Source organism: Pteropus alecto, unplaced genomic scaffold (genome assembly GCF_000325575.1).
Source record: "Pteropus alecto unplaced genomic scaffold, ASM32557v1 scaffold761, whole genome shotgun sequence".
Lineage (NCBI taxonomy): Eukaryota > Metazoa > Chordata > Mammalia > Chiroptera > Pteropodidae > Pteropus > Pteropus alecto.
Window position 1 is genome coordinate 1,077,431 of NW_006431558.1, and position 12,764 is coordinate 1,090,194.

At 55.0% G+C, this 12,764-nt stretch overlaps 2 protein-coding genes and 2 non-coding genes across 4 annotated transcripts; 1 reads left to right on the top strand and 3 right to left on the bottom strand.

The window, feature by feature from the left end:
* Nucleotides 1–1,396: 1,396 nt before the first annotated feature.
* EIF3G (eukaryotic translation initiation factor 3 subunit G) lies at nucleotides 1,397–5,641 on the top strand. Its single transcript, XM_006905896.3, has 11 exons — nucleotides 1,397–1,479; nucleotides 1,617–1,663; nucleotides 2,157–2,240; nucleotides 2,356–2,444; nucleotides 2,579–2,638; nucleotides 3,451–3,555; nucleotides 3,650–3,839; nucleotides 4,667–4,774; nucleotides 4,892–5,028; nucleotides 5,099–5,205; nucleotides 5,515–5,641. The coding sequence occupies exons 1-11, from the start codon at nucleotides 1,460–1,462 to the stop codon at nucleotides 5,528–5,530; spliced, it is 963 nt and encodes a 320-aa protein (XP_006905958.1). The 5' UTR covers nucleotides 1,397–1,459; the 3' UTR covers nucleotides 5,531–5,641.
* Nucleotides 5,642–5,753: 112 nt separating this feature from the next.
* Nucleotides 5,754–12,758, bottom strand: LOC102882771. Its single transcript, XM_025040297.1, is given in 13 exon segments — nucleotides 5,754–7,008; nucleotides 8,374–8,389; nucleotides 9,511–9,569; nucleotides 9,650–9,810; nucleotides 9,881–10,010; nucleotides 10,118–10,196; nucleotides 10,272–10,395; nucleotides 10,496–10,603; nucleotides 10,780–10,856; nucleotides 11,407–11,577; nucleotides 11,689–11,739; nucleotides 11,931–12,032; nucleotides 12,523–12,758. Coding segments are annotated over 13 exon segments (2,211 nt in total). The 5' UTR covers nucleotides 12,553–12,758; the 3' UTR covers nucleotides 5,754–5,905.
* Nucleotides 10,679–10,752, bottom strand: LOC112471692. Its single transcript, XR_003043378.1, has one exon. It is a non-coding gene; the product is annotated as a small nucleolar RNA U105B (small nucleolar RNA).
* LOC112471689 lies at nucleotides 11,800–11,886 on the bottom strand. The gene has a single exon (XR_003043376.1). It is a non-coding gene; the product is annotated as a small nucleolar RNA SNORD105 (small nucleolar RNA).
* Nucleotides 12,759–12,764: the final 6 nt, after the last annotated feature.

Here is a 12,764-nt window from a genome sequence, read left to right on the forward strand (position 1 = left end):
CTGGTTTTTGCTATCATGAACAATTCGGCATGGATATCTTATCCCCATATCTTTGCAAACATTTACCAGTTTTTCTCACAGGTTGAATTATTAGCTGGCTCAAAGAAAAATACATCTGTGTATTTTACGTTTTAGTAGATGTCAAATTTTTATCCAAAAAGTTTGTGTAATTTCATGTACTAACAACGTGTATGAGCATCTGTTTCTTTACATCATTGCTAGTATTAGTTAATATCACATTTTTAAAGTTTTGCCCATCTGCTACATTGTTTGGATTTTACATTTCTTCAAGTATATTTGCATAAGTGCACAAATGTTTATTGGCCATCTGTACAAACTATATTTTTCATTCTTATTTCCAGACCACCCTCTTTCTTTCACTTTCTTTCCCAGCCTCCTTCCTGGTCTCCTGCTAATTTATTCCTTTCCACTCTACCCTCTATCGGGTTCCAGAATAATCTTTCTCATAAGAAAATCTGGTTACATGGTCACCACTCAAAATACATCAGTGACCTCATTCACACCCACAGCCTACAAGATAAAGAGCCTATGCTCTTTAGTTTGGTTTAAAAAGTCCTTTATGATCTGGTCCCCACCCTGCCCCAAATGCTCATTAATTGGCACTTACTACATGCAGGTAACCCTGTGGGTCCTGGGGACCCAAAGGTGAACAAAGCAGGCAAACATCAGCCTTCTGCAGCTGACATTCTACAATAGTGTTTCTCAAACTTCTTACCATTATCACCCCTCTAGAGGAAAAAGAATTATCTTTAAGTTTAATTTAAATCAATCAATTTCAATCTCATTACATTCTTCCTAATGGTAGAAATTAAATAGTAATAAGATTTTGTCTGAGAGGCCACAAGCCATTGTAATGTTTAAGGTTTTTCCCTCCGAAGAATTAGTTTTGGTCCCCTTGGGAGCCATGCTCTTTGAGAATTCGTGCTTTAAAGGGAGAGCTGGGCAATAAACAAGTAAATTGAAAAGATTATATCAGAAGGAAAGGAAAGAAGGGAGAGTGGTTAAGGGCGTCACTTGACATCTTAATCATCTGAATCAGAAAAGCTCTTTCCAGACAAGGAAGACCAGCTGGCCTTGGTTTCTTGTTGCAAAATGGAAATAATTTTCTCCTCACAGTGCGTGGCATACAGGAAGCGCTTAATGAGTGAGCTTTATTGTTATTATTATTTTTTTATTTTACCATTTTTTATTGATATATAATTGACAATCTAAAAAAGTTTTTTTTAAGGTAAATAGGATAGGCCCTGAGATGGGCATCTGTTCTTACCTACTTGGGTACCAGCGCGCAGCCGCTTAACGCAACCGGCCAGTCAACCTCCGACCGCAGGGGGCGCTGTGGGCGCCGCAGCCAAGCTGATGTAGGACACGGCACCGGAAGTCTCGTTCTCCCGTCACTTCCTGTCTCTGGCCCAGGCTAGGGCTGCGTGGAGGTTTTACGATGCCTACGGGAGACTTTGAGTGAGTCCTGGGTCGCAGAGTGGGGCCTGGGAGGCGGCTTGTGGGTCATACGGGGTATTATGGGACCTGAGTGCGCCGAGGCCGTGGGAGCCTCGCCTCGCTGACAACCCTTTCCTCCCACAAACTTGTCCCCGCAGTTCGAAGCCCAGCTGGGCGGACCAGGTGGAGGAGGAGGGAGAGGATGGTGAGTACGCCTGGTCGCCCTGGGTCACCGCGGCCAGCCCCCAGGCCCCCACCTCAGCACCGCCGGCCGACCCCACATCTCCCGTCTCGGCCAGCCTCTGCCCCACGCCATCCTCATCAGGGCCAGCCTGTCGCCAATTCTAGATGTTCACTGGCTAGTCTCACTCTCTCCCATGCCACCGCCCAAGTCCTCACAGCTGCTATCCTTCAGGGCGGAAGTTGTAACGGCCTGCTTTTTGTCTTTGTACCAGCGCCGGAATGTTTTGATGGCCCGCTCCTGCCTTCATACCAGGGGTTCCCTATCCTTGCCTTTGCTAGAGGTTACTCAGCCAGCTCCATGTCCTCGCATGGCTGTCCCAGGGTACTTCCTGGTCAGTCCTCTGCTCTTGGTCCTTCCTTCCTCAGCTCCTAGTGTGGGCATCATCCCAAAGGTCCCTTCATTTCAGCTTGGGAGCTCCCGCCCCTCCACCTCACCTCCCAACACTCTCTTACAGACAAATGTGTCACCAGCGAGCTCCTAAAGGGGATCCCTCTGGCCACAGGTGACACCAGCCCAGAGCCTGAGCTAGTGCCAGGAGGTGAGTGATGACTTCCATTCTATCCCTGGGCTGCGTTTTTCCCTAGCTACATTTCCACCTGGTCCCCATTACCAGGTACATGGCTCAGTTCCTCTCACCTTTTCCCCACTACCAGCTCCACTTCCGCCTCCTAAGGAGGTCATCAATGGAAACATCAAGACAGTGACTGAGTACAAGATGGATGAGGATGGCAAAAAGTTCAAGGTGAGGCTAGGGGAGGAGGTGGGGGTACTTGGACTAGGAGGGGGATGGTGTGTGTTGTGTTGGTTGGTGAGGAGGATCCCCTGGGCCCAGGAACCTTGAGGCACAGGAAACCCAAACTTCTCTCCCATGCACAGATTGTCCGCACCTTCAGAATTGAGACCCGGAAGGCCTCAAAGGCTGTTGCAAGGAGGAAGGTGAGACCCTGCTCCTCTTGCCTTGGGGGCTACCCCAGGCTGACTTAGAAGAATTAAGACTTCTTTTTCCCAGTACTTTTATCTTAGAAGTGGGGTTTGACAGTTTTACTTATTTTGTGGGAGGAGAACTGAGGTTAAGGGTGTTTGCACTCTGTTGGGACCTCCAGAATTACAAGTGCAAGATGGGGTGGGGTTGATTCCTACTCCTTTTGGCTTGTCTACCAGGAGGAACAGAACCAGTCACTCCCCTGAGGAAGTCATAGCAGAGGAAGAGGTAGCATTAAATACATTTGGCACAGTTATCTGTTCACCTTGTGCCACATCTTGTGCCAAATGCTTTGTAGGAAGTGTTTTCTCATTTTGATCCTTATAGCAACCCAGGGAGGTGGGGAGTATTTGTGGTCCCCATTTTATAGGGGGAAGCTGAGGCTCAGGTTGCTTAGCCCAAGGTCCCTCGAAGTCTGGTGAGCCCTGCACATCCCTGAGCAATGCACCCTGGTGGAAGCTGGTCCACCACTTGTACAGCCACCCCCTAGGAATTGTATGCTCTGCAGCTATTTGACCCTAAGCCTCTGTTCTGTCTGGATCATGGTAGAGGCAGAAGCTAACTCTGCCTCCTGAAGCTGGCATGAAGCTTGGCAGGCACTTAGGAAACTGGAACTGTCATTATCACTGCTATGGGGGGCATTTGGAGAGGGTGGAGAATGGGGTTTAAGGCCAGACACCTCAAAGGGGGCTGTTGAAGGTTTGGGGTGTCAGGGGCTCCTACTTGCCCTTGCCCTGACCTGTCCCCAATCCTGCCTTGAGCCCAGAACTGGAAGAAGTTTGGGAACTCAGAGTTTGACCCACCAGGGCCCAATGTGGCCACCACCACAGTCAGTGATGATGTGTCAATGACTTTCATCACCAGCAAAGAGGTAAGTGAGGCATGAGGGTGGGAGGTGGTGGCTAGGGCGGTGGTGGCCAGGGTGCAGCAGACTCCCTCTGAGCTGCCCTCATCTGCCCTGCCAGGATCTGAACTGCCAGGAGGAGGAGGACCCGATGAACAAGCTCAAAGGCCAGAAGATCGTGTCCTGTCGCATCTGCAAGGGTGACCACTGGACCACTCGCTGCCCCTACAAGGACACGCTGGGGCCCATGCAGAAGGAGCTGGCCGAGCAGCTGGGCCTGTCCACTGGCGAGAAGGAGAAGCTGCCTGGAGGTGCTGGGGTCTAGGGGTGCAGCTGACAGGCCTTGGGGAATGGGGGTATCTTGTGCACCTCTGGAGAGTCCTGGGTTGTCACCTGCTGTCTGTGAACAGGCTGTCCCCATTGCAGTTATCTCCCACACCACAGCGTCAACACTGCAAAGGCTGTGGTCATAGTCTGTGTTGGTGTGTGTGAGACCAGCTGGGTGGGTGCTGTGACTGCTCGTGATGTCACCTGTTTCTCCTTGTCGGGGGCTGTCAGAATTGCTTGTGTGCATGCCTGCATGTTTAACTATACAAGTGATTGGGAGACAGTTGACCCCTGTATGTGAAACTTGCCAGCTGTGATTCTGACTGACTTTGCAATGGTCCTGACTTGAGTGTGCTGTGTTTGTCTGCCATGGACGTGGCTGCTGTCCTGTGTGTGTGTTTCTGTGCATGCAAACCTATGAGTAGACACACATGTGACTGCCCACAGTCCTTGTCTTTCAGCATGATTAGCTGATGGTGAGTTTGTGTCTGGACAGCTCTACATCTGACTGTGTGTGTCAGATGTAGGACTGTTTCTGCCCTGTGTGCCTTTGTTACTCTGTGTTGGAAGGCTAGGCTGAGTGTTCTAGCTCTTAGCCTTGTGGGCACCTCAGACCGAATCAACCCCTGTGGCTTCTTACTCTGCCTGTGGTGCAGGCTGTGACCTTTATGTTATTGGGGCCACCAGGCCTCTTCAGGACCAATTAGATGCCTGTGGCTTTGAAAGATGGTGTCTGGGCCAGAATGTGGGTGGTTCTGTCCCTCTGCTCTGCGAGAGTGAGGCCTGACTCGACTGTGCTTTTGGTCTCCAGAGCTGGAGCCTGTGCAGGCCACCCAGAACAAGACAGGGAAGTACGTACCACCAAGTCTGCGGGACGGGGCCAGCCGCCGCGGGGAATCCATGCAGCCCAACCGCAGAGGTGAGGCAGTGAGGGCACCTAGCTGGTAGACGAGAAAGCATTTCCCAGCACCCAGTGATCCCAGGATGGGACCCAGGTGGGCCGGCTCCTCACAGCTGCCTCTCTTTGCCTGCCCAGCCGATGACAACGCCACCATCCGTGTCACCAACCTGTCAGAGGACACACGCGAGACTGACCTGCAAGAACTCTTCCGGCCCTTCGGCTCCATCTCTCGCATCTACCTGGCTAAGGACAAGACCACTGGCCAGTCCAAGGTGGGTTGGTGGTCATGGCGGGGGCATTATCTGTCTAGCTGTGCCCTGAACACCTTTCTCCCCTCCCCAGGGCTTTGCCTTCATCAGCTTCCACCGCCGCGAGGACGCTGCACGTGCCATTGCTGGGGTGTCCGGCTTCGGCTATGACCACCTCATCCTTAACGTCGAGTGGGCCAAGTAAGACCCCTCCCCTGCCCCATCATCGTGTCGTAGCTGACACTTGGGCTGACTGCAGCCCCACACCAGTTGAACAGTCATCAAACCTTTTCTGAGATACAAGTCATTTATTGTCCTTTTATCTCGAGGAGGAGCTGCTGCCCTCCACAGCCGGGCCATGCTGGTTACCACCACTCTGGCTCCAAGTGCCCTGTCCTGAGCCCCATCCCCACTACCCCAGTTGTGTGTGGAGGAGGGGTGGGTCTTGGGATTCCCTTCAGGGTCTGAAGCCCCCACACTTGCCCTCATCACTCCTGTCTCCCTCTCTAGGCCATCTACCAACTAAGCCAGCTGTCGCCGCTGCTGCCCGGCCCCTGGTCCAGGACCCTGTGGCAACAGAAGGTGGCCTCCGAGAGCAGGGGGCTCCAAGGGCAATAAAAAGGCTCCAGTCCCTCTATGTGTGTCCTGTTTATATATGGATGTCATCCACCTGTGGCAGATGGGGTGACCATCCCCCCAGAGTGGGTTTGCTCCCAGGCCCTGCCTAGGGTCAGCACTGTGGGCAGAAATTTTTGCCGCTCTGGCTTGGGTTCTCACTCCTCCCACCACAGGCCTTTCTTCGGGGAGGAAATGGCAGTTTGGGGCCTGTTGTTCTCTCACCCCTGTTCTGCTGCTGGGTATAATTGCCTTTTGGCAGGGAAGAGGCTCAAGATAGGGCAGGTCATGGGCTCAGCTTAGGGGACCAGGGCCTCGAGGTTCTGGTGGCTGTGATGTTGAGGGGCAGAGCTGGGCCAGAGCTCTCAGTGTTCTCTAGAGTCTGGCCCTCCCTGCAGCCAAGGCAGTGTTGGTGGCAGCAGCCTAGGCTGGGTGTTACAGCCATGTAGAGCAGTGGGTGGATGCACATGGCTAGGGGCATGAGGCCCCGCATCACCTGGTGGCCTACATAGGACCTCAGGTCCAGGGCTTCCATAGCCTGAGCCACGTCCACAAATGCTGGGCAGCGGGCTCTCCAGCGCTGCCGGGCGGACAAGTTGAGCATTTGTGTGACATAGTAGGGCACATAGGAGCCAACATAAAGGGCTACACCACTGGCCACTAGCACTGCTACGTTCATTTTCTCGGCCAGTGTCATGCCATGGCTGCGCAGCAGAGCCCGCCCAAGGGCACCGTAGGCCACCAGGGTGAGCAGCAGTGGCAGGCCACAACCCAGTACTGCCTTTGCTAAGCTGTAGGTTCTGTAGGCCTCGAGTTGGTTGTCACCTGCTGTCCCCAGGCATTTGATGCACGCCTCAGTTCTGGCCTTAGTACAGTTGCCTTCCTGATGTGGTGTCGTCAGGCGGGAGAAGCTGAGTGTGGGTGCAGCTATCAGGCCTGCCAGCGCCCAGCCAGCAGCACTGATGGCCCAGGCATGCTTGGGTTGCAGGTAGCTGCGGGTGAAGAAGGGGTGGACAACACCCAGGTAACGGTTGAGGCTGATGCAGGTGATAAAGATGACACTGCCCAGCATGTTGCAGACAAAGAGGAAGTGCTCCAGGCGGCACATGGCTTCCCCATAGCGCCAGTGTTTGGGTGGGTACAAGTAGGCAGCCAGCGGGGGCAGCGTCAGGGCATAGAGTAGGTCACTGACAGCCAACTGGGCAGAGAAGACCACAGCTGGGTTCCATGGGCGCTGCTCCTGTGTGGTGAAGCGGTAGAGGGCCAGGCTGTTGGCTGCCACAGCCACCAGAAACTCAGCCACCAGTATGGGCCACAGGAAGACTTCCTGGAACCTATTGAGGATGTGGTCGGCAGCCACAGACATGTTGGCTGGGCAGGGCGGGGCACCTGTGGGTAGACAGTGTTACAAATGAGCCCTGTGCCTGATGCGGTTTCCACAAGCTCTACCTGCTGTGCACCAGGCCTGCATGACCCCTCTGTGTAGACTCGCTGAGTCCTGTCCACCCACAGGAGGGGTGCAGCCTCAGCGCCTTTTTATGGAGGGAATTAGGCCCAGAAAGCCAGAAGCCCAGACTCTTGTCATTTTGCTGACTAGGATCTCCGGATCCTGCACCCTCAAGAATCAGCTGGGGCAAGAACCAGGGGACTGCTGCCCTCAGGATGCACAGGACCTGGCAGTGACGACCGGGATTGCAGGCCGCACTGCAATCCCCGAAGTCCAATCACTCACCAAGTCCCAACTTCAGAATCTGTCACCCCTTTAAGGCCACGGGAGTCCAGGTCCTGTCGTCTTCCATCTGGACAAACAGTTGCCTAGGCCCTGGTCTCCCAGCTCCCGTCCTCACCGTGTTCTCCCCACAGCCTCCAGAGGTCACCTCCGAGCACCCGTCAATCAGGGCTCTGTTCAGTCACCCAGAGCTTCCTTCCTCTTGGGAGGAAGAGCCAGTGCTCATCTCACCTAAGGCCCTGCACGAGCTCTCGCTCCCACCCACTTGCTTGTCTTTTGCTCCGCGTGACTCCTACAGTCCTTCCTACGCTGGCTTCCTGGCTGCTCTTAGGTTCATCCTGCTCCTGGGCCTTTGCACTAGCTGTTCTTTCCCGGAGTCACAGGCAAGAGACATCCTTAAGGCCATCTCCCTCACCTCTGGTCTCTGGTCCTCAGCGGCACATTTTGACCCCTCTAACATTGCCACTGCAACCCTGGGCTTCCCTTATTTTTCTTCTCTATGGCCTGTATCTCCATCCAATCACTGTAAAGAAAATTCCCAGGAGTGTCTCTCCTGACGAAGGCAGGAGGGCTGGCTTCTGGCTCTCCAGCACCTGGGACACTGCAGCGTGAGGGTAGTAGAGCTGTAAAGTTGACTCCCTCTCACGCACTCCTCAGTCTGCTGAGAAATAGCCTGTTCCAGGTGGGTCCAGCAGGCTGGCCACCGTGCGAGATGCACACTCTCCTGTCTTCCCATCCTGGTTCTTGGTTTCAGAACTTGGGGAAGAAACCACTGTCCAGATATGATTCTTACACCAAATCCCTGCCCCCTCCAATCCCTGGTCCTAGGCTGTAGGGACCAGGGCCCTCAATGTGCTCCCTCCTCACCTGAGCTGATCACGGCCATGGCCTGCATCTTGCCTCCGAGTCTGCTGCTCCTGCTGGGCCTTTGCACTAGCTGTTCTTTCCCGGAGTCACAGGCAACAGACATCCTTAAGGCCATCTCCCTCACCTCTGGTCTCTGGTCCTCAGCGGCACATTTTGACCCCTCTAACATTGCCACTGCAACCCTGGGCTTCCCTTATTTCTCTATGGCCTGTATCTCCATCCAATCACTGTAAAGAAAATTCCCAGGAGTGTCTCTCCTGACGAAGGCAGGGCTGGCTTCTGGCTCTCCAGCACCTGGGACACTGCAGCGTGAGGGTAGTAGAGCTGTAAAGTTGACTCCCTCTCACGCACTCCTCAGTCTGCTGAGAAATAGCCTGTTCCAGGTGGGTCCAGCAGGCTGGCCACCGTGCGAGATGCACACTCTCCTGTCTTCCCATCCTGGTTCTTGGTTTCAGAACTTGGGGAAGAAACCACTGTCCAGATACGATTCTTACACCAAACCCCTGCCCCCTCCAATCCCCGGTCCTGGGCTGTAGGGACCAGGGCCCTCAATGTGCTCCCTCCTCACCTGAGCTGATCACGGCCATGGCCTGCATCTTGCCTCCGAGTCTGCTGCTCATGCTGTGTCTCTTTTCCTCCTCCAGTAACCAGCAGCACACTAGCCCCTCCCTTCCCAGCAGCTCCACCTTTAGTGGGCTGAGCGGAACAGCTCAGGCGCCAGCCTCCCTTCTGCCCCCCGATTTCCTGCCTCATCACACTTCGGATTTGGCCTCAGTCTGAGAGGATGGGAAGGGGCCCAGGACCCAGAGGCATCAAAGACGAGTCAAATCTGCTCACCGCCTTCACCAGTAAAACAAGGTCTCACACTTCCACTGCCCAGGTTGGGGAGGGAGGGCAGAAACTGGGCCCAATTCCCAGGGGCTGCTAGCCTCTCCAGGCCCTGTGACCCAGGTTCCCCTTTTCCAAATGAAGACTCTGACTCATGGGAAATCAGTGTTTATTCAAGTGAGAGGTTGGGGAACCAGCTCCTTTATAAAAGGAAACTGAGGGCTGTACCTGGCTGCCCAGGTGGGAGCCCAGGGCAGCATCTCTCGGGCCCCAATCTGGGGCATTCCATCTGCTGTTCAGGCCTGGCCTCAGGCCACTCTCTTAGGTGGCCTTGTTCGGCCTCGGCCTCGCCCATTGTCCCAAGTAGTCCCTCGAGGCCCTAGCTTCGCCTGGGCTCCCCAGGGCCTGTCCTTGGCCTTTGGAGGCCTCCGGTCACCGCCTCCATTGGGCTGCTTCTGTTCCTTTACCCGCTGCTTCTTGCCTGAAAGCCCAATGGGCCGTCTGCGCCGCGCGTTTGGGAACATATCTGCAAGGAGACTGTGTCAGGGCCACCAGGGCACAAGGATAGGCTCGTGGTGCCTGGCTGCACTGGCCCCTGCCACATACCTTCATCGGGCTCCTCGCCCACTGCCTGGCGGAAATACTCGGCTTCATCCTCCTCCTCCTGGCCAGGCCCTTCCGCCTCTGGGGGTGCCCCAGGGTCCTCGGCATCGCTGTCCCCATCAGCCTCTGCTCGTGCCCGCTTCATGCCCGCCAGGCTCTTCTTTCTGGAGAGGGGTGTTGGTCAGTGTGGCAGCTGGCACTCGGGACGCACCTCACCACCCACCAGCCACACACCTGTGGGCCTCTCGCTGCTCCTGCTTGCGTTGGACATTCTGTGCCTGCTGGTCCTGCCTCTGAGCCTTGAGCCGCAGCTTCTCCTCCTTAGCTGCCAAGATGGCCTGCAGTTCCTCCTCCGTCTTGTGCACTAAGGAAGAGATGGTTCACCAAGACCCAGGTGTGCCCACTGCACCCTGTAACCCACATTGGGGGGCCTCAAACCCTAGGCCCTATCCTTGGCAGCCCTGTCCTCACCAAAACTGTGGAACAGCATGTTTCCCTCCCCAACACCTTCCTGGATCTTGATAAGCTGCAGTGTCATCCGAGGCCCAATCTAGAGAAACAAAAGGGAAGAGTCATTCCTCCTTTGGGGGTGCCAGAGAAAACCACCTCTGCCACTGGGCCTTACCTCAGTAAGACGAATGGCGCTCTGCTGGGCCCGCATGTTGCCACGCCCCGCGATGGCCTGGGGCAGCTCCGTAATATTGTGCTCACCATCGGGCTCTGCCTCACTCTCTGACAGCCCTGCACCCCTATGTGAGGGACACACGGCTCACCAGGGGATCTCAGGCTCCTGGGACAGCTCTGGGATCCCTTGGACTGTGGCAGCCTCCTACCCTAGCCCCTCCTCACGTGGCCAGCAGTTCGCTGATGTCCTGCAGGCGGCTCATGTTGGGGAACTTCTCCTGGAGAAGCTTCTTCATCCCTCGACTTGCACCCACAGGAACAACTTTGATGCTACTATAGAGGCAGGAGTGAGTGAGGACAGGGGTTAGGGCTCACAGAGTCGGAGACCAGCCCGAACCCCTCCCTTTTCCATGGTGTGTCAGGGCATTTCCTGAGACTGAGCAATCAGTCTCAGCAGACGTGGTGTCATCAGCTGCATGCAGAGCAGCCCTCGTGACCCCCGTACTTACTAGTGGCGGAAATCCAGCTCCTGGGAGTCGGGGTTGTAGTTGATGAGAAGGCAGCGCTTGATGGTGTTTAGGTTCACCTGGAAGGGAAAGGAGGGCATGGCACCATGTCAGCTGCTCTCATGACTCATTGCATGCTGGAGCCCCCGCTAGGCCCTGTGGGGGCTGCAACTGGTATCAATGGACTGCTGGCTAGAAATCTTGGTTTCAGAGCCCATCGAGGCCACTTGCACCAGACTCCCTGATGATCACATCTAACGAGCGAAATCTGAGACCCACTGGTGCCAGGGATTAGGAGCTGGGACTCTGGAGCCAGATTTAAAAATCCAGTTCTCCCCCTACTGCCTCATACCTAACCTCAGATTAGTAACTCTACCTGTCAGCCTCAGTTTCCCTGTAAGATGAGGCCAGGACAACATACACTACACTGCTTAAACCAGTACTTGATAAAGCACTATCTGTGTTTTTCACCTGCTAGAATAGAAGGCAGCTCACAAGGAGCCTCTTGCCCAGGATCACGAAATCTAAGTGAAATTTGACCTCGGGAGCCTGAGCTCTCAACCCCAGGGCCTGTGTGGTACCTGCTACTTGCCTCGCCCGCCCATATTTGCTACGTCAGATCCAGCCTACCTTGTGCACGTTGATGGAGGGGAACAGGTTCTGGAACATAGTGGCCATGAGCTTCACGTGCATGCCGTGGGGGCCAAAGCTGTTGAGCACCAGGAGGGGTGGGTGGGTGAACTGCTGCTCGTGCATGCGGTGCCGGCGCAGTGAGGAGACCACGTCACGCACCAATGTGTACTGCAGGGCAAGGGGTGAGGGATGGGTGACCATCTATATCACACGTGGCTTGTGCCAACCCCAAACCCAGCTCCTACCCTATATGGCCCACATACCAACTCCAATCTTTACCTTGTTGATCCGGAAGGTTAAGGTGGGGCCTCCTGGGAGGCGCATCAGCTTCTACAGAGAAAAATATTGATGAGATTGAGGTGTCTAGCTAGGGACCAGGGGGAGTGAGAACTTCTGCCCCATCTCTTCAGAGCGTTTACTTTGAAGCCAAAATCATGGCAGCTCAGAGGCACATGGGTTCATCATGAGAGTTGGGGTGAATAAGGGTGTGGGGGAAATGAGGAATGTGGGTGTCCACTCACAAAGTAGATATTGGTCTCCGTTTTGCTCAAGATCAGGAAATGTGTGACTCCAAGGGGCCCGGCCACTGCCACGCAATCCTTGAGAGAATTTTTCTTTCGTACCTAAAAATTAGAAAAAAGGACGATCACAGACATCCCCTTTCCGAGCAGACTATAAGCTTAAATTGTTATGCCCTTTCTTGCATCTAACCCTTCCCAGAAATGTGTGTGGGGTGGGAGGAGTGGAATGCTCTTGGCCTCTAGAGCCAATCAGACTTAAATTCGAGTACCTCTTCTGTCCTTTCCTTACTATGCATCGCCCCATTCTGCAAATGAGCTAACTAAAGTACAGCGAGATTAATTAATTTGTTCCAGGACTTTCAAAGTTTCCAATCCAGTTCTGCTGATTCCAGAGTTCCCTCTTAACCACCAATCTCAGACATCCTGCCAAACCCCAAGCTGAGTGCGTTCATCTACGTGCCACCGCTGCTGCCCCGCAAAGCCCTGAGAGGCATGGACGATGGTACCCATAAGGGTCTTTATCCAGCCGAGGAGACTGAAACGCAGCGGGGCTGGAGCCACGGCAGATGGAGACGGGCTGCGGGGTGCAGACCTGCAGACGGGTGGCGGTGAGCGGCTCCATGACCCGCCGTAGGTCCAGGCTGAGCTGCCGGACGCTGCGACCCGCGCGGCCCCGAGCGAACACGAACGAGTGCGGCTGCGCAGCATAGACCTCGAGGTTGCGGAGCTGCGCCTGGGCGCGCGCGCGCTTCTGGTGCCGGGACTGCGGGGGCGACAGGCGAGCGGTGAGCGCTGCGGCTTCCGCGGGGACCCCGCCCGCCTCCCCAGCTGCGG